Consider the following 26,732-nt stretch of genomic DNA (forward strand, 5'->3'; position numbering starts at 1 on the left):
GCCCACGGCTGCCTGAGCCCACAGCCCTTGCAGTCGTCGCTGTGGCTGCCTGCCCTCAGTCCTTGCAGCCGCCACCATGGCTGTCTGCTTTTGGCCCTCGCAGCCACTGTGGCTTTGTCTGGAAGGATGTTTGGAAGACATCTGCTCTAATTAGCATATTACCCTTTTATTAGCATAGATTTCTAAAAGTAAGATTCCGTACATGTTTTTACAAGGACCCTGATACAATGTTTTATGATGAGTGAGGAGCAATAGAGCAGATTGATAAGAACACATATTCCTAGTTCTGTTGTTATCAGCTGTCTGACTTTGGGCAGATTAGTTAGCTATAATAAGTCTCAGGTTTTTTGCTTGCAAAATGGGGATAAAAGTAGTACCTAAATAAGATCATGCATTTAAACTGCTCAGAACATAATAAGAGCTCAATGAAAGTTATTCTTATTGTTCTTGTTCTTTTTGCTATTCTTCTTATTCTTGTTCTTCTCCTGTATAAAAAATGTGTAAGTATAGACTCTGTGGGGAGAGACAGATAATTTAAGTACAGTGCATTAAGTGGAAATAGTAGAAGAAGAAAGCACGATTGGAACTCAGAGGAGGCCTCCTCACAATTGAGAATTAAGCTGCAGTTTGAAGGATGAGTAGGACCAGGAAGGGGTGAACATGGTCCTCTCTCCAAGGTAGCTAATGCCAAACCACAAGTGGCCTGGCTGATCCTAGCTACTAGGCATGCAGCCAGCAATGCGTAATCCTTTAGACCTCAGCACTGATCGAAATGTTCTTTATCTGCAGCCTTCATTATGGTAGCCATGAGCTTCATGTGATTATTGAGCATGTTGACATGTTCCTAGTGTCACATCCATTTTAATTTAATTTAAATATCCATATTCATAGTGGCCACCATATTGGACAGCACACATCTATCAGGTTCCCTAGATTCCTAAAATTCAGCAGCTGCTTTTGGCCTAGTGGGGTCTCAACCTCTGCCTCCTATCTTTCTACTCTCAGACTCCTAGCTTTCTACTCTTCTCTTTAGACTTGCCCCACCCCACCCCCCTCACTCCCCCACGCCGCCACCTCTCCTGTTCTATGCTTCTTTGAGTTTCTGAAGTAGCTTTGGTGCTGGTTCTCTGAGTAAGGAAACCATTAAGAAAAGGTCTCCCAGATGTCTTTGCTAGGCTTTGGGTCAGCCCACTGTGATCCGTAGTTGCCTCTTTAAGTGCTTTGGGTGCTGGGAAATTTTATCTTCTCATTGACTAATTTCTACAAGTCCTATCCCATTCCCTCAAAGTTTGTGCACGAGCTGGTGGTTAAGGCTAGCTCTGCTATTGAGTGAAACTTGGCTTCTTCCTCTGTTGTTCTAGGCTGACATCTGGGCCTCATCTCCTTAGGGGCTGGGCAGCCTCCAAGACCAATGCCAACATTCAGGGAACCTCTCTACTGCATGTCAGCTCCCTTTCAGAGCCCAAAGAAGACTACTGTCTCTTCCTGTTTCAGAAACCTTCAGACCCTTAATAATTTTCAAATCCACTTACAGTTCTCTAGGAATGCCATGTTTATTTTTCAACCTCTGCCTCCCCTCCCTTTAACCTTTTGAACTTGTAGTTCCCTCTACCTGGCATATCAAATTAAATGCCGATCTCTTCTACAAAAACTACTGTGATTATCCTAGCCCTCACTTATCCCCTTCATGAGTTTTATATCACTTTAGTCTCTACCAAACATTTGAACAATTGTGATCTTGTGTGATGTTTGTGCTTAGCTCATGTTAGTTTTAGCTGTTAGATTGTGTTGCCTTGATGAAAATACCTTTTTCATGTTTCTCACAGTTCTTGGCACACTGTCAAACATATAGTAGGTGCTCAATAAACACTTAGTTTTAATAGATCTGTTTCAGAGTTATTTGAATACAGGCTTCATTTGTTTGGAAATCATGTTTTAGATGCTTTTCAGTTTTGTTCTCATATTGCTCTTGAAAATATAAGACTGGGAGCTCATGTTCTGACATTTTGATATAAACTTAAGCAATAGCTTAAAAAATATCATGAAGAGTTAGTACCGTACTGACTTATAGTGAGGTCACGTGGCAGGCTAATTCAGTCCTATAATCATAAGGCTCTTTGAAAGTCTCATTGTCAGGGTTTGACTGTGGAATCATTTATGACTCGGTGAAAGGTGATGGATTTTCAGGACATTGTATGTTTGACATAGCACAAAGATTACCATGGCAGCAAAATGGAGTTATGGAACCTCAGCTCTTCCCCCCCCCCCTGTCCCCCCCCCCCCGTCCAAGTCTCTGAAAAATGAAGCTGTACTTCCCAGTTTTCCAAGACAAATGGTTCAAAGATTGCTTCATCCAGTCCCATGCCTGCAGTCTTTATTATGACAGCTCACAGAAGAAACTTATCTGTTTGGAAATCTTGTTACATGTTTTACTAAATTTCATATTTATTTTTAAAAATATGTTTTTATTGATTTTAGAGAGGGGGAGAGGGATAGAGAGAAACATCAATGATAGAGAAACATCAATTGGCTGCCTCCTGCACGCCCCCTATTGGGGATTGAGCCCACAACCTGGGCATGTGCCCTGACTGGGAATCAAACTAGGAACCTCCTGATTCATGGATTGATGCTCAACCACTGAACCATGCCAGCTGAGCTAACTGTCATATTTAAACACACCTGTTGCACAGAACTATTTCAAAAGCCATTCTCTATGGGTTGAGAAATATTGCCCATTTTTGAAACCGGACAACTGATGGGTTCGGGCTACTTGTCACTACTTGAGCCAATTAAGCACAGACAGGGTTGAATCATATATGAGCATTTATTCCAATAACTAGAGGCCCGGTGCATGAAATTCATGCACAGGGGGCGTGTCCCTCAGCCTAGCCTGCACTCTCTCCAACCTGGGACCCTTGAAGAGATGTCTGACTGCCTGGATTGGGCCTAAACGGGCAGTTGGACATCCCTCTCACAATCCAGGACTGCTGGCTCCCAACTGCTCGCCTGCCTGCCTTCCTGAGTGCCTCTAACCGCTTCTGCCTGCCAGCCTGATCACCCCCAACCACTCCCCTGTCAGACTGATTGATGCTTAACTGCTCCCCTGCCAGCCTGATTGCCCCTAACTGCCCTCCCTTGCCAGCCTGGTCACCCCTAACTGCCCTCCCCTGCCAGCCTGGTCACCCCCAACTGCCCTCCCCTGCCAGCCTGGTTGCCCCCAACTGCCCTCCACTGCAGGCCTTGTCCCTCCCAACTGCCCTCCCCTGCAGGCCTGGTTGCCCCCAACTGTCCTCCTCTGCTGGCCTGGTTGCCCCTAACTGCCCTCCCCTTCAGGCCTTGTCCCTCCCAACTGCCCTCCCCTGCAGGCCTTGTCACTCCCAACTGGCCTCCCCTGCAGGCCTGGCTCCCCCCCAACTGCCTTTTCCTGTAGGCTTGATTGCCCCAAACTGCCCTCCCTTGCAGGCCTGGTCCCTCCCAACTTCCCTCCCCTGCTAACTGGATCACCCACAACTGCCCTCCCTTGCAGGCCTGGTCCCTCCCAACTGCCCTCCCCTGCTGGCCATCTTGTGGCAGCCATCTTGTGTCCACATGGGGGCATCCATCTTTGACCATATGGGGGCAACCATCTTGTGTGTTGGAGTGATGGTCAATTTGCATATTACTCTTTTATTAGATAGGATAGAGGCCTGGTGCACAGGTGGGGGTTGGCTGGTTTGCACTGAAGGATGTCCCGGATCAGGGTCGGGGTTCCCTTGGGGTGTGGGGAGGCCTGGGTGAGGGGCCTGTGGTGGTTTGCAGGCCAGCCACGCCCCCCGGTGACCCAAGCATAGGCTGGAAGCAGGTATCTGGGATTTATTTATCTTCTATAATTGAAACTTTGTAGCCTTGAGCGGAGGCCAGGGCAGGCCAGGTCAGGGGAAGCTTGGCTTCCTCCATCTCCAGGGGCAACCCAAGCCTCCTGCTTGCTTCAGCTCCATGGCCGCCACCATCTTGGTTGGGTTAATTTGCATACTCACTCCAGATTGGCTGGTGGATGTGGCTTGTGGGTGTAGCGGAGGTATGGTCAATTTGCATGTTTCTCTTTTATTAGATAGGATGCTGGTAGTATGGGAGAGCAGCAGGTCATCCACAAAAATCTGCTCTCCAATCCCCTATAAGCCAGCTGTTCATATTGGTTAGGACAAAGATTACATGGGAAAGTAGGAATTATAGGCATGGGGAAGTAGGCAATGGGGATTGGGGGCGAGACTCCATTTTTTTTGGCAACAAGGTGTTAATCTTTCCATGATATTAGGAAGTTATTGAATGAGAATGGACTGCATTCCAAGGTTGACACCCGGTCTAAGGCTGATTGCCAGGTACAAGGTTGACTTCCATGTCCCAGGGGTGTACAACTCCCAGCCAGGTTAGAATGTCCTTTCTTCAATCAGAACAAGGCAATCATGGTTAATAGAGCATGATTAATATTCTACTTTTGACCCTAACATTTTCAGGTTGGTTTTCCAAGCAATGATTCATGTGAGCTATTTTGAAGAACAAAATATAGATGACACAATGCCAGGTATATGATAATTTGACTTCTGGGAGTTTGATTTCCAGATAGATTCTGGAAGTACACCCAGAGTCTCAGCTCTGCTCTTCCTCATATTAATCCAGAGGAACATATGCAAACAAAAGCCCAGACACACCTTGACTGTATTTCCCTGAATTTGCATCATTCCAGGAACTAGTAATTATTTGCACTTCATTTTCTTACACCATCCCTCAGTCTGTACCCAGTGGCCGTTTTTGCATGTGCCAATACCTAGAGCTACAAGGTACAGATAGAGCCTATTTCAAATATCTGAATATTCATCTTCATGGCTTGAAGCAATAGCAGATACAATCCAGAGAGAAGGAAGGGGGGACAGGAAAAATCAGTAGGGTCTGTGTTAGCAATTACTTTGTAGTAAGTAGCTGTGTCTTTGTTTTATTTTTTACAAAACTTATCAGGAATGAATCTAAGAATAAATTAACTAATTAATGCATTTCATTTAGCGTGCATTGAAGTTGTACAGTGTGGAAATAACTGTGTGGTTTTTTTTAAATGACACAAACGCTGTCCCAGACATTAAGACTATTAGCCTTTCATGAGAACAATGCCTTGAGGAGTTGAGGATATTGGAAGCAGCATCAATTGTCAATTAATAATCAAGACAAGTGATTTTGAGTTTTCTTTGGCTCTTGATGAGTCAACAGATGTTACTAAATACTGCTCAGTGGTTGTTATGTATTGGAGGAATTAGTGTTGAATTGGAGGTGACTGAAGAATTATGAATTATCTATGAATAGGTGAGTGATATGAACTCCTGGCAGATTGCTTCAAAGGCCATTGATTTACCAAATGTGTGTTGAGCCACCATTATGTGCCAGACCTGTTCTAGACTCCGGTTGGGATTAGGGCAGTGAGTAAGATGAGGTCTCTGCTCTTATTCTAGTGGGACCCTCATATTCTAGTGGGACCCAGAGCACAAGTAAAGACAATGTGTTATATTGTAAATCAGAAGACGTATTAATCAATAAGCCAAATTTATTTGGAGTCCCTTTCATTTCGCTAGTGCTAGCGGGCCCAGAGGAAATCTTGCTTCTCGAATTCTGGGGCCCAATATGGTAGAAGTCTTTCCTATTTATATGTTTTTCAGCCCTTTGTTTTCCAAATTTGGAACAAGACTTCCGGACCATCTGAGAAAAAGTCCCGTGTGCTGGGACAGGGCCATGAGACCATATCTCAAGGCCTGGCCTGGCGCCAGCACTGACAACTCTGTCTGGGGCATAGTTTGTGGCCTCTCTGGAATGGGAGTAGCAAGCAAATGTTTACAGAAGCCAGAATAGCCGGGTTAAAATTTTAAACAGCAGTTTTTACCCAAGATGGAGGTTACTATGCTTCAAATGCATATTGATAGAGGCAGACCAGACCTTCATTAGAAGAAAAAGAAAGGCAGATGATAAGGGTAAAGATGCAGACAGGCTAGGGAAGTTTTTCATAAAATGAGAATGATTTTGATGATTTGGTTTATCAAGTTTGCTTGTATATTCCCATGTAATTCTGGAAGTTAAATATGTTTTATTGATATGGTCACAGTACAATGTCTTTACAAATAATCTTGCACAGAAAAAAAACCTTTTTCTAGATCTTAATACATCAGAGAAAGGGAAAGCCTGCTGAATTTCTGCTCCTAAGAAGCTTAGTACCTTCCAATGTAAAAAATTATAATTGCTGCTTCCCCCAATCCTACAGATTCTCTTAATCTATGAAAACAAGGGTGGAGTGCACTTCTAACTTGGACCACCATGTGCGGTGGACAGCCTGTGGCCTGCACAAAAGCACCTCTCTGAAGGCTCGAGTAGGGGCTGCAATAAAGCCCAGATTTGATATGGGGAAGGAGATACCTTTATGCACTTCCTTTCAGAAGAGGGCTCCTACTTATAATACACAGCTGGGTGCAGACTTGGAAAAGCTTGGCTGAGCTTGGCTTCATAAGGCTTCCTACAACCCAGAGATTGTCTTGTTTGTTTTAGAAATGATAAAAGTTCTGAATAATTAATTAGGCATCTTCTGATGTGTAATCAAATAATCATGCTGTGCATTCAGAAGCTACTTTGGATCTGTTTGCTTATTATACCTTACTTTAATAAAAAACAAAACCAAAACCACAGTTTTTAACTGATGAACGGAGTGGATCTAGAGACAAGGAAGCATGGAACAGAGTGGGGAATCTCGGAGGGAAGGTGGGGGAGGGTGGGTGGGTGGGAGGTAATTAACCAAGGACATTGTATGCATATATCCATGGCCCTTGGACACAGACAATGGGATGGTGAGAGCCTGGGGCGGGGAGCGGACTGGAGGGGGTCAATGGGGAAAAAAAAGGGACAAATATAATACTTTCAACAATAAAGAATTATTTAAAAACAATAAAAAATACATAAAAATTTCAGGTACATCCAAAGCTAAATAAAAGTGATTTTCTCTTTTGGGGTGCCTCTCCCATTTGCACAAATAATTTGGAGTTTGTTATAAGTACGTATTGCTCTGGGTTTTTAATCTTAAACAACATAATATGAAATGCCTTTCATTCTTCTCAGGTTGGTTAAATCTCGACTTAATAGGACCTGCCCCTCAGAAGTTGGACTGCTGAAAAATGTTGAACGAGAACAAGAATCAGAAGAAGAGATGTGATTTTGATGGGCATCTAGTCTTTTTGGATGAACTTTTCCTTTCTTTCTTTTTTCTTTTTTTTTTGCATTGTTTTTGTTCATAGTTTTGTTTCTTGATCTTTTGTTTGGCTAAGGATCATTCTTGGTGTACTGGTTGTATTTTGAATTTTGTTAAAGTATTTGAATATTAATGTTTTATTTTAGGTTTGAAATTACTTTAGATGATAAGTTCATTTTGCACATCAGCCTTGGTATTCAGGGCCTATAGTGACTCTTCCAAGGTCATCTAAAGTTTGATGCCCATGATATGACAAACATTTGTTTCATTTGCCTTATACATATGCTTAAGGTTCTTGGGATTGCTACCATTTGTACTTGTTAAAAATGGGATTACACATGTTTGTCTTGTTGTTGCAATGATAAATAAATGAATACCTCAAATCTTTATTTTTGTTATTTAACTGCACCCCACCTTTATATCATGAAGAAAATGCTGTGTGACACTGAAATTCCCTTTTTGATGAGACTTGTCTTTCTGTAACACCTGATTTCTCCTCTAGGAAAAGTGAGCCAGAGTCTTTCTGAGTTGTGCACTCTTTGGGAAAAGATAAAAGGGATGATCCCTGGAACATATGGTTGCAAAGCCATAAGAGACTGGGAAAGGAGAGTCATGATATTATCTACAGAGTAAAACGTCATCAATAGCATAGCGTGGCCACCATACCTCCCCTCTGCTGCCATAGTTGAGGGGTTAAGACAAGGAATAGCCTTTTCTGGAAAATCTGGGTAAAAAGTCAGAGCACAGTCTGTGGGCTAAGTAGAACTCAGTGGAGAGTCAAGAAATCTTGTTTCTAATTCTGGCTCTACCATTAACCAGCCTCTAGGGCTTGAGCAATCACCATGTCCTTCTCTCTAAAGTAAGGGAATTGAATTGGATGAATCATGGGGCCCTTTCTGAATGTCACATGTTATAAATCTAGAGTCTCTGAGACAAAACTGAAGCATGGAGATAGCTAACTTTGTACAATATCAATCTCTGCCACGACAGGAAAGGTAAGGAGGGCTTCAGGAATCCTTGAGAGATGACTCAAATATGGAGGAAAAGAGGCAGCCTCATGGGCAGCTGAAGGTGAAATGTGGGCAATTAAATCCTGCAGGCTCCCTGGCATTCCAGAAGCACTGACAAATCTAGGGGCCTGCCCCAGTCTGGTATGATCACAGTGACACTGCAGAGGAAAGTGGATGGATTGTTTAGGCCAAAGAACTGGACACATTCATTTTTTTAAAGATTAATTTGATTCAGTCATTTAAAAATTTTTCCTTTTCAACTAGCAAATATTTCTTTCTGCTTAAATTATCCTATATCAGCGATGGGCAACCTTTTGAGCTTGGTGTGTCAAACTTCGCCAAAAAACTGAGCATAACTCGGGTAGTGTGTCACTTTGAGGAAAAAACATTATTTCGCAAATGTTTCATCCTCAGGAGCAGCAAATGTTTCATCCTTGGCATGCGGCCGCCTCAGCGGCCGCGTGTCATCAGAGATGGCTACACGTGTCAGTGCTGACACACATGTCATAGGTTTGCCATCACTGTCCTATATAATAAAAAAGTGATGTGCAAATTGATTGTCATGCTCTCACAAGATGGCTGCCTGTGACCAGGTTGACAGGGGGATTAGTGAGGGATGACCAAATGACTGAACAAGCAGGCTGCGTGGGGCGACCAGGCCGGAAGGGGGGGTTAGTGAGGGACAACCAAATGACTGAACAACAGGCTGCATGGGGCAACCAGGCTGGTGGGAGGGCTGTGAGGAGCGACCAGGCCAGCAGAGGGGGGCAGTTGGGGGCGACCAGGCTAGCAGGGGGGGGCAGTAAGGGGTGACCAGGTCTGCGGGGGAGCGGGGGGCAGTTAGGAATGACCAGACTGGCAGGGAGGGGGCAGCTGGGGATGACCTGGCTGGCACCGGGGGGCAGTTAGGGGTGACCAGGATGGCAAGGGGGGCAGTTAGGGGCGATCAGGAAGGCAGGCAGGTGAGCAGTTAGGAGCCAGTGGTCCAGGATTGTGATCGGGCCTAAACCGGCAGTCAGACATCCCCTGAGGGGTCCTGGATTGGAGAGGGTGCAGGCTGGCCTGAAGGGATGACCCCCCCCCCCCGTGCATGGACTTTGTGCACTGGGCCTCTAGTTAGTTTGTAAAAGTGATTAGAAAGGTGTGCTATCTTTGTCTCCCAGGAAAGCATTTAGGAAGGTCTACACAATACAATACAGAGGGTGATCATCTATAGCTCACTGTTCTTATATGCTCTTGTTCTTAGTGTGTTAATGAAAGAACTGAAAACATAAATGTTATTGAATAAATGAATAACTAATTTCAGATATTTGGTATTCCTGCTATACACAGTAGCTTTTCTATTCACCAGTTTTTAGATACATTTATTTTTTTAATGTAATGGTTGAAAACAATTAATGTGGGTCCTTAAAGATTGATCTTGAATAATGCAATAAAACCTACTGCATTTCTAGCATGTGAAAGGCCCACAAGTCATGGCCCTCAGGAGATCATGGCCTTCTGCCCCATGTGTGTCCTCCATCTCAGGGGTCTCTTCTAGTCTGCCAAGTTTCTATGACTTTGGCAACTTTGTGTTTCAAAAGAGCGAGCCATCAGAATGATGATAGGATTAAAAATTACAAATTCGTAGTTATAGAATTGTCACAGTGATGTAAAGTACAGCATAGGGCATAGTATATTCAATAATCCTGTATAATAAGGAGATAATATGCAAATTGACCATCACTCCAACACACAAGATGGCCGCCCCCATGTGGTCAAAGATGGCTGCCCCCATGTGTATACAAGATGGCCACCACAAGATGACAGGCAGGGGAGGGCAGTTGTGGGTGATCAGGCCTGCAGGGGAGGGCAGTTAAGGCAGACCCAATCTTTCAGGGGAGGGCAGTTGGGGGGGATCAGGCCTGCAGGGGAGGACAGTTGGGGGGAACCAGGCCAGCAGAGGAGGGCAGTTGGGGCAACCAGGCCAGCAGAGGAGGGCAGTTGGCGGGGGGGGTACCAGACCTGCAGGAGAGGGCAGTTGGGAGGGACAAGGTCTGCAGGGGAGGGTAGTTGGGAGGGACAAGGCCTGCAGTGGAGGGCAGTTGGGGGCAACCAGGCTGGCAGGGGAGGGAAGTTAGGGGTAACCGGGCCAGCAGGGGAGGGCAGTTAGGGACAACCAGGCCTGCAGGGGAGGACAGTTAGGGGTGACCAAGCTGGCAGGGGAGGGCAGTTAGGGTCAATCAGGCTGGCAGGGGAGCAGTTAGACGTTGATCAGGCTGGCAGGGGAGTGGTTAGGGGGTGATCAGGCTGGGAGGCAGAAACAGTTTGGGGCAATCAGGCAGGAAGGCAAACAGTTGGGGGCCAGCAGTCCTGGATTGTGAGAGTGCCATCGAACATCCCTCAAGGGGTCCCAGATTGGAGAGGGTGCAGGCTGGGCTGAGGGGCACCCTCCACTCTCCACCCCCCCCGTGCACGAATTTCGTGCACTGGGCCTCTAGTATTGTAATAACTGTGTATGGTGTCAGATGGGTACTAGCTTTATTGAAATGATCACTTCAAAAGTTATAGAAATGTCCATTCATGGGTTTATACACCTGAAACATATAATACTGTATGTCAACTGGAATTTAAAAACAAAGAAAGAGAAAAAGGAAAAACAAGAGTGAGCCATCAGCTGAAAGTTACATGAAAATGGCATTGCTGGTATCTAGACCTGAGCAGAAACTCTAGGAATAATTATTGTGAACCAGATTAAAGCTAGAATATTGAAAACTGATAAATGCAAATATTCCAACAGTCTTTATGAAAAAGCAGAAATGTCCATTCCTCCAGTCTCTGCATAGAGAGAATATGAGTGAGATGCAACCCTGTGAGTTATCAGAGGTTCAGTTCTAAGTCTACAGTCTGGGGCTTTCTGCTTCTAGTCCCTGAAATCAGCAGTATTTGAACACCATTATTATAATTTTACTAGAGGCCCAGTGCATGAATTTGTGCACAGGTGGGGTCTGTCCAGCTCAGCCCCAATCGGGGCAGATTGGGGTCGGGCCTGTCAGGAGGAGGAGACAGTGGGAGGTTGGTTGGTGGGATGCCCCGATTGGGGACTGATCAGGCCGGGATGGGTGGGGGGAGGGGCCAAGGGCAATTGGCTGGCAGGCCCTGCACCTGATTTGAGTGGGGGGGCAATTTTGGGTGGGGCTGGACATAGGGAGGGGCTGTGGGCTGGCACCGCCTCCGAATGGGGTGCGGGGGCCGATTGGGGGTGGACCTGGCTGGGGGGAGGGGCCACGGGCTGATCGGGGTGGTGGGGGCCCATCAGAGGTGGGGTCCACCAGGGAGAGGGGCCACAGGCAGTTGGCCTGCTGGCCCGGGCCCTGATCAGGGTGGGGGGCAGACCTGGAGTAGGGCTGGGCAGGGGGAGGGGCTGCAGGAGGTTGGCTGGCCAGCCCCACCCTGTATTGTGGTAGGGGGGGGGGCTATCAGGGGCAGGACCAGCTGTGGGGAGGGGCTGAGGGAGGTTGACCGGCCGGCCCCACCCCCTAATCGGGCGGGTTTGCTGGCCGCAGTGGGTGTCATAGCAACGGGTCATTTTTGGTCATTATGCCATTCTGGTCTCTGGCTTTTTATATATAGAGATGGAAGCCTTCACAAGGGAAGGAGTTGAGAAAGGGTGCCTCCCCTTACTTTTATTTGTATTTGATCTCAACTCTACCAAAAATCTGAGGTCTCAATTCCTGAGCTTTTTGTAACCCTGCCTTTGAGGGTATTTCACACTTCATTTGCTTGTATTTGATTGTGTTTAAAGAAACTCTTTATATATTCAGTGCAAAATTGACATTGGCTATTGATGTGATACCAATTCCTCAGTGATTTCCGTAACCTCCAATCTCTTTTGCTTGGGAAACTCCAGCCTCTGATTGCATTAACTTCTATCTCCTTGTTGAAATGGGAGGTTGGGTCATGGCCATTCTTATCTTCATTTTGTCACAATAGGGCTCATTAACCAAGGCTGTATTTGCAATAAGGTAGTGCAAAAGTCACTTCGGACTACAGGAACAAGCAATAAAAGCTGTGAAGTGAGGAGTTCTTACAAAATGCAAAAAGCCAATAGATAAAAAGTATAAAAGAGAAGTTCTTACGCATAGAGAATAGATCCAGAAATTCTATATTCTGACTAATGTGAATTCCAGATGGAGAAAATTGAGAGAATAGAGAACAACTAGTGAAGTAAGAGAAAAGAAGTTTCCCTAAATAAATAGCAATAAAGGAAGATTTTTGCTTTAAGCTTGGAGAGACATGCCATAAATAGAATGACTGGGTTTCTGGGCTAAGCTACTAAAAATGAAAAAACCTTAACTTTTCTACTAACAGCTCTGAGATTGGATGCCAGTATTTCTCAGCCTTTAAGGCATTAGTCTTAAAGCAAAAATGACAAATCTTTGTTCATTGCATGTATGTGGGAGAAATTAATGTTTCAGGATTCTTAGAATCTATTCCGAGAAGGGGGATCACTGGGTCAAAAGACAGTTCCATTTTTAATTTTTGAGGTGACTCCATACTACTTTCCACAGTGGCTGCACTAATCTGCATTATCACCAACAGTGCATGAGAGTTCCCTTATCTCCACATCCTTGCAACACTTTTTTTGTAGATTTATTAATGATATCCATTCTGACAGGTGTGAGTTATATCTCATTGTGGTTCTAATTTGCATTTCTCTGATGATTAGTGACATTGAGCATCTTTTCATATTCTATTGGCCATCTGTATAACCTCTTTGGAGAAGTGTCCATTCAGATCCTTTGCCTATTTTTTTTATTGGATTGTTTGTTTTCTTCGTGTTGAGTTCTATAAGTTCTTTATACATTTTGGATGTTAAGCCTTTATCAGATGTATCATTGGTGGATACGTTCTCACATTCAGTGGGTTATCTTTTCATTTTGTTGATGGTTTCCACTGCTGTGCAAAATTTTTTTAGTTTGATGTAGTCCCATTTGTTTATTTTTTCTTTTGTTTCCCTTGCCTGAGGAGACATATCAGAAAAATTATTGCTACAAGAAATGCCTGAGATTTTACTACCTATATTTTCTTCTAGGATTTTTGTGGTTTTGAGTCTTACATTTAAGTTTTTAATCCATTTTGAGTTTATTCTTGTGTATGGTGTAAGAAGGTAGTCTAATATTTTTGGGCATGTATCTTTCTAATTTTTCCAACACCATTTATTGAACAGAGTATCTTTATCCCATTGTATATTCTTGACTCCTTTGTTGAATATTAATAAAAGCATGGGCTTATTTCTGGACTCTTTATTCTGTTCTATTGGTCTACGTATATGTCTGTTTTTTGTTTTGTTTTTTAATTATATTTTTATTGATTTTAGAGAGGAAGGGAGAGGGAGAGAGAGAGATAGAAACATCAATGATGAGAGAGAATCATTGATTGGCTGCCTCCTGCACGCCCCTTACTAGGGATTGAGCCTGCGACCCCGGCATGTGCCCTTGACCAGAATTGAACCTGGGACCCTTTAGTCCGCAGGCTGATGCTCTACCACTGAGCCAAACCGGCAAGGGCTATATGTCTGTTTTTTATGCCAGTACCATGCTATTTTGATTATTATGGTCTTCTAGTATCATTTGCTATCAAGTAGCGTGATTCCTCCAACTTTGTTCTTCTTTTTCAAGATTGCTGTGGCTATTTGAAGTCTTTTGTGGTTCCATATGAATTTTTGGAATATTTATTCTAGTTCTGTGAAATACACCATTGGTATTTTGATAGGAATTGCATTGAATCTATAGATTGCTTTAGGTAGTATGGACATTTTGATGATGTCAATTCTTCCAATCTATGAACATGGTATATACTTTCACTTATTTGTATCTTCTTCAATTTACTTCTTTAGTATCTTATAATTTTCTGAGTACAGGTCTTTTAAATTGTTGGTTAAATTTATTCCTAGGTATTTTATTTTTTTATGCCATTGTAAATGGGATTATTATTACTATTATTATTTTTAGTTTCCCTTTCTGATAGTTCATTATTGGCATACAAAAATGCAACTGATTTCTGGATATTTATTTTATATCCTGATACTTTACTAATTCACTTATCAGTTCTAGCATTTTTGTGTGTGTGTGTGTGTGTGGAATCTTTAGTATCATGTAATCTACATGAGTGACAGTTTTATTTCATTCTTTCCAATTTGGATGCCTTTCATTTTTTCTTCATATCTGATTGCTGTGGCTAGGATTTTCAGTATTATGTTGAATAAGAGTATCAGTGAAAACAGACACCTCTGTCTTTATTTTTTAAATATATTTTTATTGATTTCGAAGAGGAAGAGAGAGAAACATCAATGATGAGAGAGAATCATTGATCAGCTGCCTCCTGCACACCCCCTACTGGGATTGAGCCTGCAACCCGGGCATGTGCCCTTGACCAAAATTGAACTCGGGACCCTTCAGTACGCAGGCCGGACACTCTATCCACTGAGCCAAACCAGCGAGGGCCAGATATCCCTGTCTTTTTCCTGGTCTTAAGGGAAACACTTTTAGTTTTTGCCCATTGACTGATGTTGGCTATGGGTTTGTCATATATGGCTTTTGTTATGTTGAGGCATGTTCCCTCTATTCCCACTTTCCTGAGAGTTTTTATCATAAAAGGGTGCTGGATTTTATCAAATGCCTTTTTGCATCTGTTGATATGATCATGTGATTTTTATCCTTCATTTTGTTTATGTGGTGTATCATGTTTATTGATTTGTAGGCACTGGTCTTACACCCCTAGAATAAACCCCACATGATCATGATGTGTGATCTTTTTAATGTATTGCTGGATTGGTTTGTTAACATTTTATTGAGGATTTTACCATCTATGTTTATCAGTGATATTTTCTTTCTTTGTTGTTTCTTTATCTGGTTTTGGAATTAGGATAATGCTGGCCTCATAAAATGAACTCGAGAGTCTTCCCTCCTCTTGAACTTTTTGGAATAGTTTGAGAAGGATAGGTATTAGTTCTTTTTTGAATGTTTGGTAAAATTTACATGTGAAGCCATCTGGTCCAGGACTTTTGTTTGCTGGGATTTTTTGTGTGTTTTATTTTTTGAAAATTATTGCTTCAATTTCATTAGTTGTTAATCAATCTATTCAGATTTTCTGATTTGTCCCGGTTCAGTTTTGGAAGATTTTATGTTTGTAGGAATGTATCCCTTTTGTCCAGATTTTCCAACTTGTTGGCATTTACTTACAATCCCTTATATTTCTGAGGAGTCAGTTGTTATTTCTCTTCTTTCATTTCTGATTTTATTTATTTGTGTTCTCTCTCTTTTTTCTTAATGAGTCTGGTTAAAGGTTTGTCAATCTTGTTTATCTTTTAAATTGCCAGCTGTTGGTTTCACTGATCTTTTGTATTGTTTTTTATATTCTATTATGTTTATTTCTGCTCTTATCTTTATTATTTCCTTCCTTCTACTCACTTTGGGCTGTGTTTGTTGTTCTTTTTCTAGTTCCTTTAAGTGTAAAGTTAGATTGTTTATTTGAGATTTTTCTTGTTTCTTGAGGTAGGTCTGTAATGTCATGAATTTTCTTCTCAGGGTTGCTTTCATTGTGCCCCATGGATTTTGAGTTGTTATGTTCTCGTTTTCATGTGTATCTTTTTATTTTTTTCCTTGACCTCATTGTTAACCCATTCATTGTACAGTAACATGTTATTTAGCTTCCATGTCTTTGTGTGTGTTTTAGTTTTTTCTTGTGATTGATTTCTAGTTTCACACTACTAGGATCAGAGAACATGTGAAATATGATTTCAATCTTCTTAAATTTATTGAAACTTTTGTTTTCTGACATGTGGTGATTAGAGGTTCAACATAAGAATTTTGAGGGGACACAAACATTCAGTCCATAGCAGAGATATAAGGGAAGGATCACCAGGACAGAGATGACCAAGTCACACCATTCTTCCCAGCATACGATATCTTTTCTACTCTCCAGCCTCCAAGAAATGTGTATGAATTTATTTCACATCTGATGTGCCTACATTATGAATGGCTGAGTACTGAAGATCCTGTATATTAGGCTCAACAGCTGAAAAACCGACAGCAATGATGCTTCCCTCTAGTGGCAAAGCATGGAAACACAACTCAAGCCGAAGCACCAGATTCACATAAAGAAGCTTCCATAACCCAAGCAACAAGTCAGACCACAATGTTACAGGTGGAGTTTTGGGTTATTACTATTTTTAAGTCTTAGATTCTAATTGATCAGTGTTATAATACATTGTTCCCCACCCCTACATTCATATGTTGAAGTCCTAACCTCCAAGAGCTCAGACTGTGATCTTTATTTGAAAATAAAGCTGTTTGTTGTAGCTAGAATTAGTTTAGTTAAGATGAGGTCACACTAAAGTAGGATGGGCCCTAATGCAATATAGCTGGTGTCCTTATATAAATGGGAAATGTGGACACTGGCACACTCACAGGGAGAGTGCCATGTGAACACAAAGGCAGAGTAGGGTGCTGTCTACAAGTCAAAGAAGGCCAAAGGTGCCAGCAAACCATCAGAAGCTAAGGGAGAGGAGTCTTCCCCAGCACCTTCAGAGGGAGCATGGCCCTACTGATTAGTTGATCTTGAACTGCTAGTTTCCAGAGTTGTAAGACATTAAATTTCTCTCTCTCTCTCTCTCTCTCTCTCTCTCTCTCTCTCTGTGTTTTGTTTTTTTTTTGTTTGTTTTTTTTTTTGCCCTAGCCGATTTGGCTCAGTGGATAGAGCGTCAGCCTGTGTACTGAAAAGTCCCAGGTTTGATTCCGGTCAAGGGCACATGCCCTGGTTGCGGGCTCGATCCCCAGTAGGGGGTGTGCAGGAGGCAGCCAATCAATAATCCCCCATCATCATTGATGTTTCTCTTTCTCTCTCCCTCTCCTTTTCTCTCTGAAATCAATCAATATATATATTTTTAAAAATTTCTGTTTTTTTAAGCCAGTCAGTTTGTGATATTTAGCAGTCATAGAAAATGAATACATCCATTACTTTAATATTAGTTTTAAGTTTAATGTTTTAGACTTCAAAATACAGCCTGTGTTTGAGCTAAATGTGAGGCATGAAGATATCTCCCAAGTTTTATTACCAACCATAAAGTGTACTATTATCACTGTGCAGCCTGTTGATAACTTGGCTTGTTTACACATTTATGCTGTTTTATGGCCTCATCTAGGTTGGCAAGTTTTCTTAACTGGTAATTCCAACATTCCTCAGGTAGACACTTGCAGAGTAAACCATTTATCAACTAGTGACTTCTACATTATCTGTGGTGTGTTCTAACGTTTTATATGCCTGCTCTCTCAATAGATCACAAAATCCTTGAGGGTCACACACTATTATTAAGCTTTCTGGGGATTAGGAGCCTTATCTGGAAAATGCGTGATGCGCATTGCAAATAATCTCTGTATTGGTCAGAATTCTCCAGAAACAGAACCAAGGGGATAGGTAAATAAAGATGTATTTTAAAAAATTGGCTCATGTGATTGTGGAAGTTAGCAAGTCCGAAATCTGCAGGCTAAGCTCTTAAGCTCCTAAGAAGGCAGGCTGGAAAAGTTGATGCTGCAGTCTGAGTCCAAGACAGTCAGCTGGCAGAATCCCACCTTCTTCAGTCTTTTTCATTTAGGCCTTCAACTACTTGGATGAGGGTAATTTGCTTTACTCAAACTCTACAGGTTTAAATATTCATCTCATTAAAAAAAAAAAACCTTCACAGAAACATCTAGAATAATGTTTGACCAATAACTAGGTACTATGGCCTAGACAAGATGACACATGAAATGAAACATCAAAGCCCCCAATGAATTCTGCCTCCTTAAATTCATCCATTTTTGTAGCCCCCTTTACCATTGAATTTGGTCTGGTCTTCTGATTTTCTTGGATCGATAGAATGTGGTAAAAGTGAAACTGAGTAGATTATGCTCCTAAGTCTTAAGAAGTCTTCCAGCTTACACTGCTGGAACTCAGCCTCCCTGTGAAGAAGGCTGTTGTGTTGGAAAGGCTTCAAGGAGGTGACGGCCTTGGAGAAGAAAAAACCTTGAGGTAGAGAGAGCTTCAGCCAAGTTTGCCTTCTATTCACTTCAGCTGAGACCCTGGACATGTGAGAAATGCCATCTTGGATCCTTGATGCTCCAGTAGAACTTCCAGGTGACTTGGCTAAATGATCATGTGGTTCAAAGCCATCCCTGTGAAGTCTTGTCCGAACTACCTGACCTTGAGCAAATAGATGGCGCTGTGTTTTAAGTCACTAAATTTTGGAGGGGTCGGTTATGTAACAATAGATCATTGGCATTTGCACCAATGATTTCTGTCAAATATTCTAAATGGAGAGATTTAGGAATCAGAATATTATCTTGTTAAGGTATAAATAATAATGCTAGTTTGTGCAGGTCATTGAAAATACCAACTCATCTTGCCTCAGGTAAGATATTATGATTTTGCCGAAACCGGTTTGGCTCAATGGATAGAGCGTCGGTCTGCGGACTGAAAGGTCCCAGATTCGATTCGGGTCAAGGGCATGTACATTGGCTGCGGGCACATCCCTGGTAGGGGGTGTGCAGGAGGCAGCTGGTCGATGATTCTCTCTCATCGATGTTTCTAGCTCTCTATCCCTCTCCCTTCCTCTCTGTAAAAAATCAATAAAATATATTTAAAAAAAAGATATTATGATTTGATGTTACTATTTTCAGAAGTACTAATGCTTACATGGGACTCGTGTCTCTTGACTGAAGCTCTTGTCTAGTTACTATAAATTCTGGATTTGCCTTTCACCTGAATCAAGCTTTCTAGAAGGAATGGAAGAAAATAAAATTACTTCCTACACTATACTTCTTAACCTAACTATATTGACAATTTCCTCTTTCAGTCTTGACCATATACTATGCCCACCAGCTCAGATTTGGGGGGTGTTAAAGGGAAGAAATAAAAGAGGAAAAAATAGGATAAGAAAGATCTAAGAATCAAGTCAGAAGAGATGAAGAGAGGAATAGGGGTTCTCTGGAGCAAGACGCAGAAGCAAATTTAAAACTAAAAGAAGAATTTGAGGGTTCCTTTTTTCATCTTCTGGGGTACTGAGAGGTTAATTCAAGGTCACATTAATCAGAGTTTAATGGGTACATATTTTAGTTTCATAGCAGCAGACTTCTGCTAGTATTAAGTGAGTCATTTTTCACAAACAGATGCTAATTTTCCTTCCATGAAGCAATCAGCCCTGGAGATCCTATCTGGAACACCTGGCTCTGGGGAGTGTAGGCGGCACCTGAAGAACAAAGGCATGTGGGGTGAAGTGGGAAGGCACAAAAAAGGTCAGTAACCTGGTTAAGAAAAGCTTTTTGGATACCTTTCTCCCTGCCCTTCATTGGCAACCAGGTAGAAAAGGGGGTGTTAGGGTTGTGTAAATATACAAATAGGTGAGTTAAAGGTTTCTGAGTGCTCAATAATGAAGGAGTAGCACATGCTACTTGGAGGTTTTCCAATGGAGAAATTCAGAGGCTGATTTTTAAGGTATAACAGGTGGGGAAGTTGATATTGACTTTTGTCTTCAATATCGTGGGAGGTAAGGTAAGCAGGTTTCTGTGTACTTAACTCTCCACTGGGGTCACAGTCCAGATGGTAGGGAAATATCGGCATTTCAATAAGATACTAAGGGTTCCATTCCAGACTACTCTACTAAAGCCAGTATAGTAATAAAGCAAGTTGTAATCCTTTTGCTGGGAAAGGGTCTTGCCTTCGGTTTATAAAAAAATGCTACATCTATAAAGTGCTATACAGTGAAGTGCAATAAAATAAAGGTGTGCCTATAAAAGGGATTTCAGAACTTCTTAACACTTCTGAGTATAAACCCATGCAAATCTGGTTAAATAAATGAATAAGATAAATAAAAGAATAGTAGTTTCACAGGTGACAAAAATATGTGTCTTAGCATACTTATCTGAATATTTGGCAATTTTTAAAGCCATGACATTTCCTATGAATATTAACAAAGGAATTTCCTGTTGCACAAAAAAGCAATTTAATCTCTTGCTATTTGCTAGTTTACTGCAAACTTGATTCACTCTCTTTGGAGAATTACCCAAACAGTGGTTACCAAACTGCAGTGGGCATCACATTGGAGGACTATTTAAAACACAGATTGCTGGGCACACTTCCAGAGTTTCAGATTCAGTAGTTTTCCTATTTTACTTAATGGATTATAATCTGTTATAAGCATTATTCATTTTGATGTTCAAATTATCCTTCGTTTGGCAATGGAGAGTCACTTCATGCTGGATTCTGTGTCCATTTGATATGTACCCATCATTCCTTGAATATGTCCTTGCTTTATGGGATAAGATATTCTAGACTCATTTTGGATTTTCTGCGCCCTTGTCTGGGAATTAGCCATTGCCCCTGGGAGCCCTCTTCCTTTTAGTGGAAAATTATTTTTAGAAATCAAGATCAGGGCTTCAGGTGTGCTCATTGCTAATGGATTATCATTGCTTCCTGACCTTATGAATGACCAGAGCTAGAGAATATATGTATGCTTGCAATATATGTCATAAACATGCACATATATAATTTTTTGTGTATTAACACACTTCTGCATCTATGTTTACGTCTATATTGTTTATATACAGGGTGGGATAAAAGTAGGTTTACAGTTGTGAGTATGCGAAACAGTTTATTCTTATACTAGTGGCCCGGTGCACAAAATTCATGCATGGTGGGGGGTCTCCCTCAGCCCAGCCTGTACCCTCTACAATCTGGGACTGCTGGCTTCTAACAGCTCACCTGCCTGCCTGCCTGATTGCTCCTAACCACTGGGACTGCTGGCCTGCTTGCCCCCAACTGCCGCACCCCCCCCCCCCCTGCCAGCCTTCTCACCCCCAACTGCCCCACCTGCTGGCCTGATCACCCTAAACTGGCCACCCTGCCCTGCCCTCCCCTCCTGGCCTGATCTCCTCTAACCGCCTCTGCCTTGTCCCCACCACCATGGCTTTATCCGGAAGGTCTCCTGGAAGGTCTCCCAGTCTAATTAGCATATTACCCTTTTAGTAGTATAGATTATTTATTAATTATTGTATTATTTTCCATATGAACAACTGTAAAACTACTTTTGCCCCACCCTGCATATAAATATATTTATTGAGTGCATATTGAAATGTATATCTCTCTCTATATATGGACTGGGATTGGAATTGGATATATACATAAATACAAACTGATGGTTTTATATATATATGTATATATATAATATAAACTCATATATATATACATACATATATGAGTTTGTATTTTATATATATATGAGTTTGTATTTGGCATACATCCAATTCCAATCCAACACTACAGGTTTGTTTTTTTAGGCACAATGGAAATTATTTAGTTCAAGTATTAGAAAGAAGAAGTAATATCACATTCCTTCCTTTGAAATACTCACCTTTTGAAAAAGAAGTTTATAACTGACTCATACATTCCTCTGACAGCCATCTTCCCTTCAGAATTAACTGCATACAGCTTTCCTCTCTTCATATTTCTGATTGTTTTCAAATTCTTATGGCATTCAAGTTCTCTTCCTTTCCATATTTGTAACTCCCTTCTCCTAGAGTAAAGAAGTTGGTTCCAATTATTATTATATGTTTACCTGTTTGATTGATCACCAGGAATGTAATCAATCTGCGATCTTCACCCCCATTCCCGTCCAAGTGTTGACACCCTACTCTCCCTTCTTTTGGTCTGACTCCCTATTTTAGTTTGCCAGAGAGAGAGAGAGAGAGAGAGAGAGAGAGAGAGAGAGAGAGAGAGAAAGAGAGAGAGAGAGAGAGAGAGAGAGAGAGAGAGAGAGAGAGAGAATTGATTGCCTCCCACATGGGCCTGGACCAGGGTCAGGGATCAAACCTGCAACCCAGGCACGTGCCTTTGACAGGGAATTGAATGTGTAACCCTTCGGTTCGCAGGCAGATGCTCTAACCACTCAGGAACACCAACCAGGGCCTCTCTAGGTTTCTTTTGTTTTGCTCCCTTCCCCATTTTCTTGCTTGTCAGGACCTTTACCCTTTGACCCTGTTAGTTACTCCCTCCCCTTCTCCTTTATTGCCCTGAGTTCTCTTCCTTTTTCCACACTCCAATCACCTTTTCATGTTCTCATTCAGTGAGGATGAGGAGATTGCAAGCAGAGAATGTACCTTTCATTCTGTGATTCGAACTGTATTCTCCCTGATGACCCTAAAAATATCCTGAAAAATGAGGATATCTGCCTGAAAGGTCACTAAAAGAAAAAAACTATTTTTATTTTTTGGAATAGTTTCTGATTAAACTTCTTGGCTTGAGAAGAAAAGACGCTAGTTACTTTTCACCCAGGAGTGGATTTGTGGCTTGGCTTCCCCATGGCGGCCGGCCGTGTGTGTGACCTCAGGGCGCTGGTGGCCATCGTGTGCGGGCTGCTGACCACCATCATTTTCGGACTGAGCATCTGGATGGCTGTGGTCAAGATCAAGAGAGGTAATGCCGTCTTACTATGTTTAACTTAGAGCGAGAGAAGGCGTGGAGACTCTGTCCCTGCACCTGCCGCAGTGCTGAAAAGTGCCGTGTCTAGGCTGAGGCTCCCGCCTCAACTGGCCCTTGTCTTCTATGAAATATACAAGACAAGGGCCAATTCATGGCTGGAATAATGTTGTATGTACATGACTACGTGTGTGTGAGTGGGCAAGGTGATGGATGACATGGTTGAATTGGCCTCTTTATGCTCTTTCAACTCCTGATTCAATGGAGAGGAGAGTAATAATTAAAGCCATTAATAACACATGTTTGGATTTGTTTAGCTAAATCTAAGGAAGGAAAACAGTTATGGACACACATAATCAAACAGACATAGAATAAAATTTCATTTCAAGAAGGAAGTTTAAGAATGCTTTCTCTAGGATTGTAAATAAAATGATAATATGGTTTGCACACAAAGTTCTCCCTTTTCAGGCATAGAAAACTACTAAAAAAATTAATGTAATTTAGAAAACAATTTTCCTGGTTATTCAACAAATATTTTGTTAGTCACCTGCTATGTGCTAGAGCTGACCCAGGGAAAGGGGGTGGGGAGGTCAATGATGTGTAAAACAATGGTGTTAAAGGAAAGCCCCAGAAACTCTCAACAGAGGCTCTCTGCAATCCCGCGCTGTTCCCGTGGGCTGTGCAGGTTCTCTATGAGGGACTCAACCCTGGGTGTGCTCAGCACTTCCCTTTTGTAAGAAGTTTCTAATGAAATGGAGTAAATAAGGGTAAATAGCGTCAGTCAGGAGAGGGCAGAAGGACAGGCGTCCCTCTGAGGGGGCAGCTGTGCAGGACAGAAGGAGCGCCACGCATGGCTGTAAGGATCTGCTGCAGAGACAAAGGGAGTCAGACACGCTGGCTGTGACACCGTGGTAGCTGAGAATAGATCTGGCTTTTCCCTTTCCCACCAAAGAACAATATTTCTAGATGACTGTATTCGTAGGATTTAGAAAATTAGCATGAGAAAATGTGTCAGAAAAAATCCCTAGTAAAATTTAAACTTGGGGAAAATGTTTTTGTTTGTGTTTAAAGTTTATCAAGTAGTTTGGTTGAAGTTTAAAATATTTATAAATCCTAGAGTTTGCTCCATTAAGGCTCCTAAACTTGTAAGACCTTATTTAAAGGTATACTTTTAAGAAGGTTTTCCTCTTTCCCTCCCCCTCCCTCCCTCCTTCCTTTTTTCTTCCTATCTTTATGTGGCATCTACTTATAAAAAATTTACATTAATTTTTTTAATTTAAATTTTTTATTGTTGACACTATTGCAGATGTCCTCCATTTTCACTTCCTTTGCCTGCCTCCACCCAGCGCCCCCCCCCCCCCCCCCCCGCCGCCCCCACATCCCCTCCCTAGGTCCTCACCACACTATTGGCTGTGTCCATGGGCTATGCATATAAAGACATCTACTTTTAAAGGGAAATTTGTGGTGACTTATAAAGGACACAGGTACAACAGAACCATTCAAACAAGGACCAAAGTACAAAAACACCTTAAGAAAGAGGACAGGGTGGGGAACAGAAGTATATGAAAGTCAAAGCTAAGGGGAGTTGCTCAAAATAAATATAGAACAAATCCCTGAGCTTCCAGACCCCAAACAAAGCAGAGCAAGAAACAAAGAGTCCACGTAGAAGCATCCCAGCTCCTCAGAAAAGACAAATGTTTCCTTGCTGTAAGCAGAATTTTGATTTAGCTCTTTATATAAGGACCGCCCTCAGTTTTTGGGTAAACCAAGTTGAACAGGAGGGGGTTACCGCTATCATTTAAAGAGAAAGATTGAAAGACTGATACTGTTTACTGCTATATTTTGCTTCGTGCATTTTATTCAGATTTTGTTTTAGTTGGTAAATTTGGGTCTACTCCCTTCCATTCATTCCATTCCACTCTACTCCATCTCTTTCCACCTCATCTCATTCTCCCATCTTATGCAATTATTGAATGGTCTCCCTTTGGTCCTTTACTGGGAATACAAATGAATTGTTTTTTAATTTATCTTTTTAAGGGGAGAGTCATGAGTATTTCATTATTCCATATTATAAAATTGACAATTTGAAAAATTCTTACTATATTCTAGGCACTATGCTAAAAAATTCACATACCTTATTTCATTTAATCCTGACAACCACTTTTTGAGGCAGATGTTGTATCCATGTTACAGATGGGGAAACTGAGGCATATAGAATGTTTTAATGTTTATGTAGTTGGAAAGTGTTGGGTCTGGATTTTATTCTAACCATTCTGACTTCATTATCTGTGTTCATTATTCCTACACCATTCTGCCTAACTAGAAACAAGACGATGGTAACCCAATCAATTAATTCATCCTGGTGACTGCCTTTACTAGAAAGATTTCTCACATTCGCACAGTCCCAATATCTACTAGCCATCAAATAAACCACAAATGAGCTCATTTCTGTCTAATTATTCTGTATAAATTTATCTTTTTTAAAAATGAATCATTGGTTTAAATATCAAGCAAGTGCTTCAAGACATGGCCTTTAGAATGTCAATGATCATCTGTGTTATATAGAAAAGATTTTTATCCTGCTCCTATATCTTAACAAGACATCTTGGAAAAGATCATGGTTCAGGGCTCTGGTCCTGATGAAATTGACAGTATTTCATGTGAGTAGATGAGATTTCTTTTAGGATTGCTAGAATAGTTTTTGGTGTTCTTTCAAGCTGCTGAAAACATTATAATAATAACTAGTGGCCTGGTGCACAAAATTAGTGCATATTAAAAGGGGATTAGAGGAAATATTTTAATATTGCTATTTGTCCTTTATCTATAATAGAAGTGTCAGAGATGAAAGAAAATTAGTAAAATGTATATGAAAATCTTCCTCCTGTCAGAGTTTGGGGTGCGCTGCCGGACCCAGAGTCAAGTCCCCATCCACCCGCGGCACCTCAAAATTGCACGAGACCCAGACCCAGCCTGCCTCACACCCATGGGGCAAGATCCAGACCTGACTGGCCCCACCCTTGTCAAGCCCCGTTGGGTGGGAGGGCGCAGCCTCAGGTCCCCTGGCCCAGCGCTGGGCGGGGGGTGCAGCCTCAGGTCCCCCAGTCCAGTGCCAGTGGGGGCGCAGCCTGAGGTCCCTGTTGATTGGCCTAGTGCTGGGGCGGCGGGGCGTAGCCTGAGGTCCCCCGTCAAGCCCTGCCAGACAGGGGAGTAAAGCCTCAGGTCCCTGTTGATTGCTCGTTAAGGCTTCTTATGGGAAATCAGCCTCCACTCTGGGTATAGCCATCTTGTGTTATGGAAACCCTGCCTCTGCTGTGGGTACAACCATCTTTGTGATGGCATAATGGTCAATTTGCATATTCTCTCTTTATTAGATAGAATGATCTATTTTTCACCAAGACATCATGACATTTTTGAAATAATCCTATAGAATCAAAGGCTAATATGCAAATTGGCCAAACTGCAAAATGACCAGTCGCTATGATGCGCACTGACCACCAGGGGGCAGATGCTCAATGCAGGAGCTGCCCCCTGGTGGTCATTGTGCTCCCACAGGAGCTGGGCTCATGGCTGGCAGCGAAGGACCCCTTAGGGGATGTCCATGGAGAGCGGGTCTTAAGCCGGCAGGCAGACATCCCCCGAGGGGTCCCAGACTACGACAGGGCACAGGCCAGACTGAGGGACACCTTCCCCCAGTGCACAAATGTTGTGCACTGGGCCTCTAGTGTATATATATATATATATATATATATATATATATATATATATATGTATATGTATATGTATATATATTTGAATATATATTAAATAAATATACTTATATACATATAAATAATATAGAAGTAAACAGAGATACAAATGTGTATTAATCCATAAAAATACTGCCAAGTTTAATATTTTCTCTATTTATGCTCCCAGGAACAAGATGTCCTATGCATTTGAAGTTTTGTTTGGTAAAAATTTTTTCAAAACTATTGGTGACT

General features: G+C 42.1%; 2 protein-coding genes across 3 annotated transcripts in view; both read left to right on the plus strand.

Moving 5' to 3' along the window:
- The window catches only part of TMEM45A (transmembrane protein 45A), a 105,855-nt gene extending 98,235 nt beyond the window's left edge, over positions 1-7,620 (plus strand). For both annotated transcript variants that reach the window (XM_079767109.1, XM_079767110.1), the window contains one exon: positions 7,123-7,620. In XM_079767109.1, coding sequence (XP_079623235.1) covers positions 7,123-7,216 — 94 coding nt within the window. In that variant the 3' untranslated portion in view covers positions 7,217-7,620. The remainder of the gene's footprint in view (positions 1-7,122) is intronic.
- A 14,788-nt stretch (positions 7,621-22,408) lies between these two features.
- The window catches only part of ADGRG7 (adhesion G protein-coupled receptor G7), a 92,987-nt gene continuing 88,663 nt past the window's right edge, over positions 22,409-26,732 (plus strand). Inside the window, exon 1 of the mRNA XM_079766335.1 lies at positions 22,409-22,749. Coding sequence (XP_079622461.1) covers positions 22,635-22,749 — 115 coding nt within the window. The 5' untranslated portion in view covers positions 22,409-22,634. The remainder of the gene's footprint in view (positions 22,750-26,732) is intronic.

Source organism: Cnephaeus nilssonii (genome assembly GCF_951640355.1).
Source record: "Cnephaeus nilssonii genome assembly, chromosome: 3".
Taxonomy (NCBI): Eukaryota; Metazoa; Chordata; class Mammalia; order Chiroptera; family Vespertilionidae; genus Cnephaeus; species Cnephaeus nilssonii.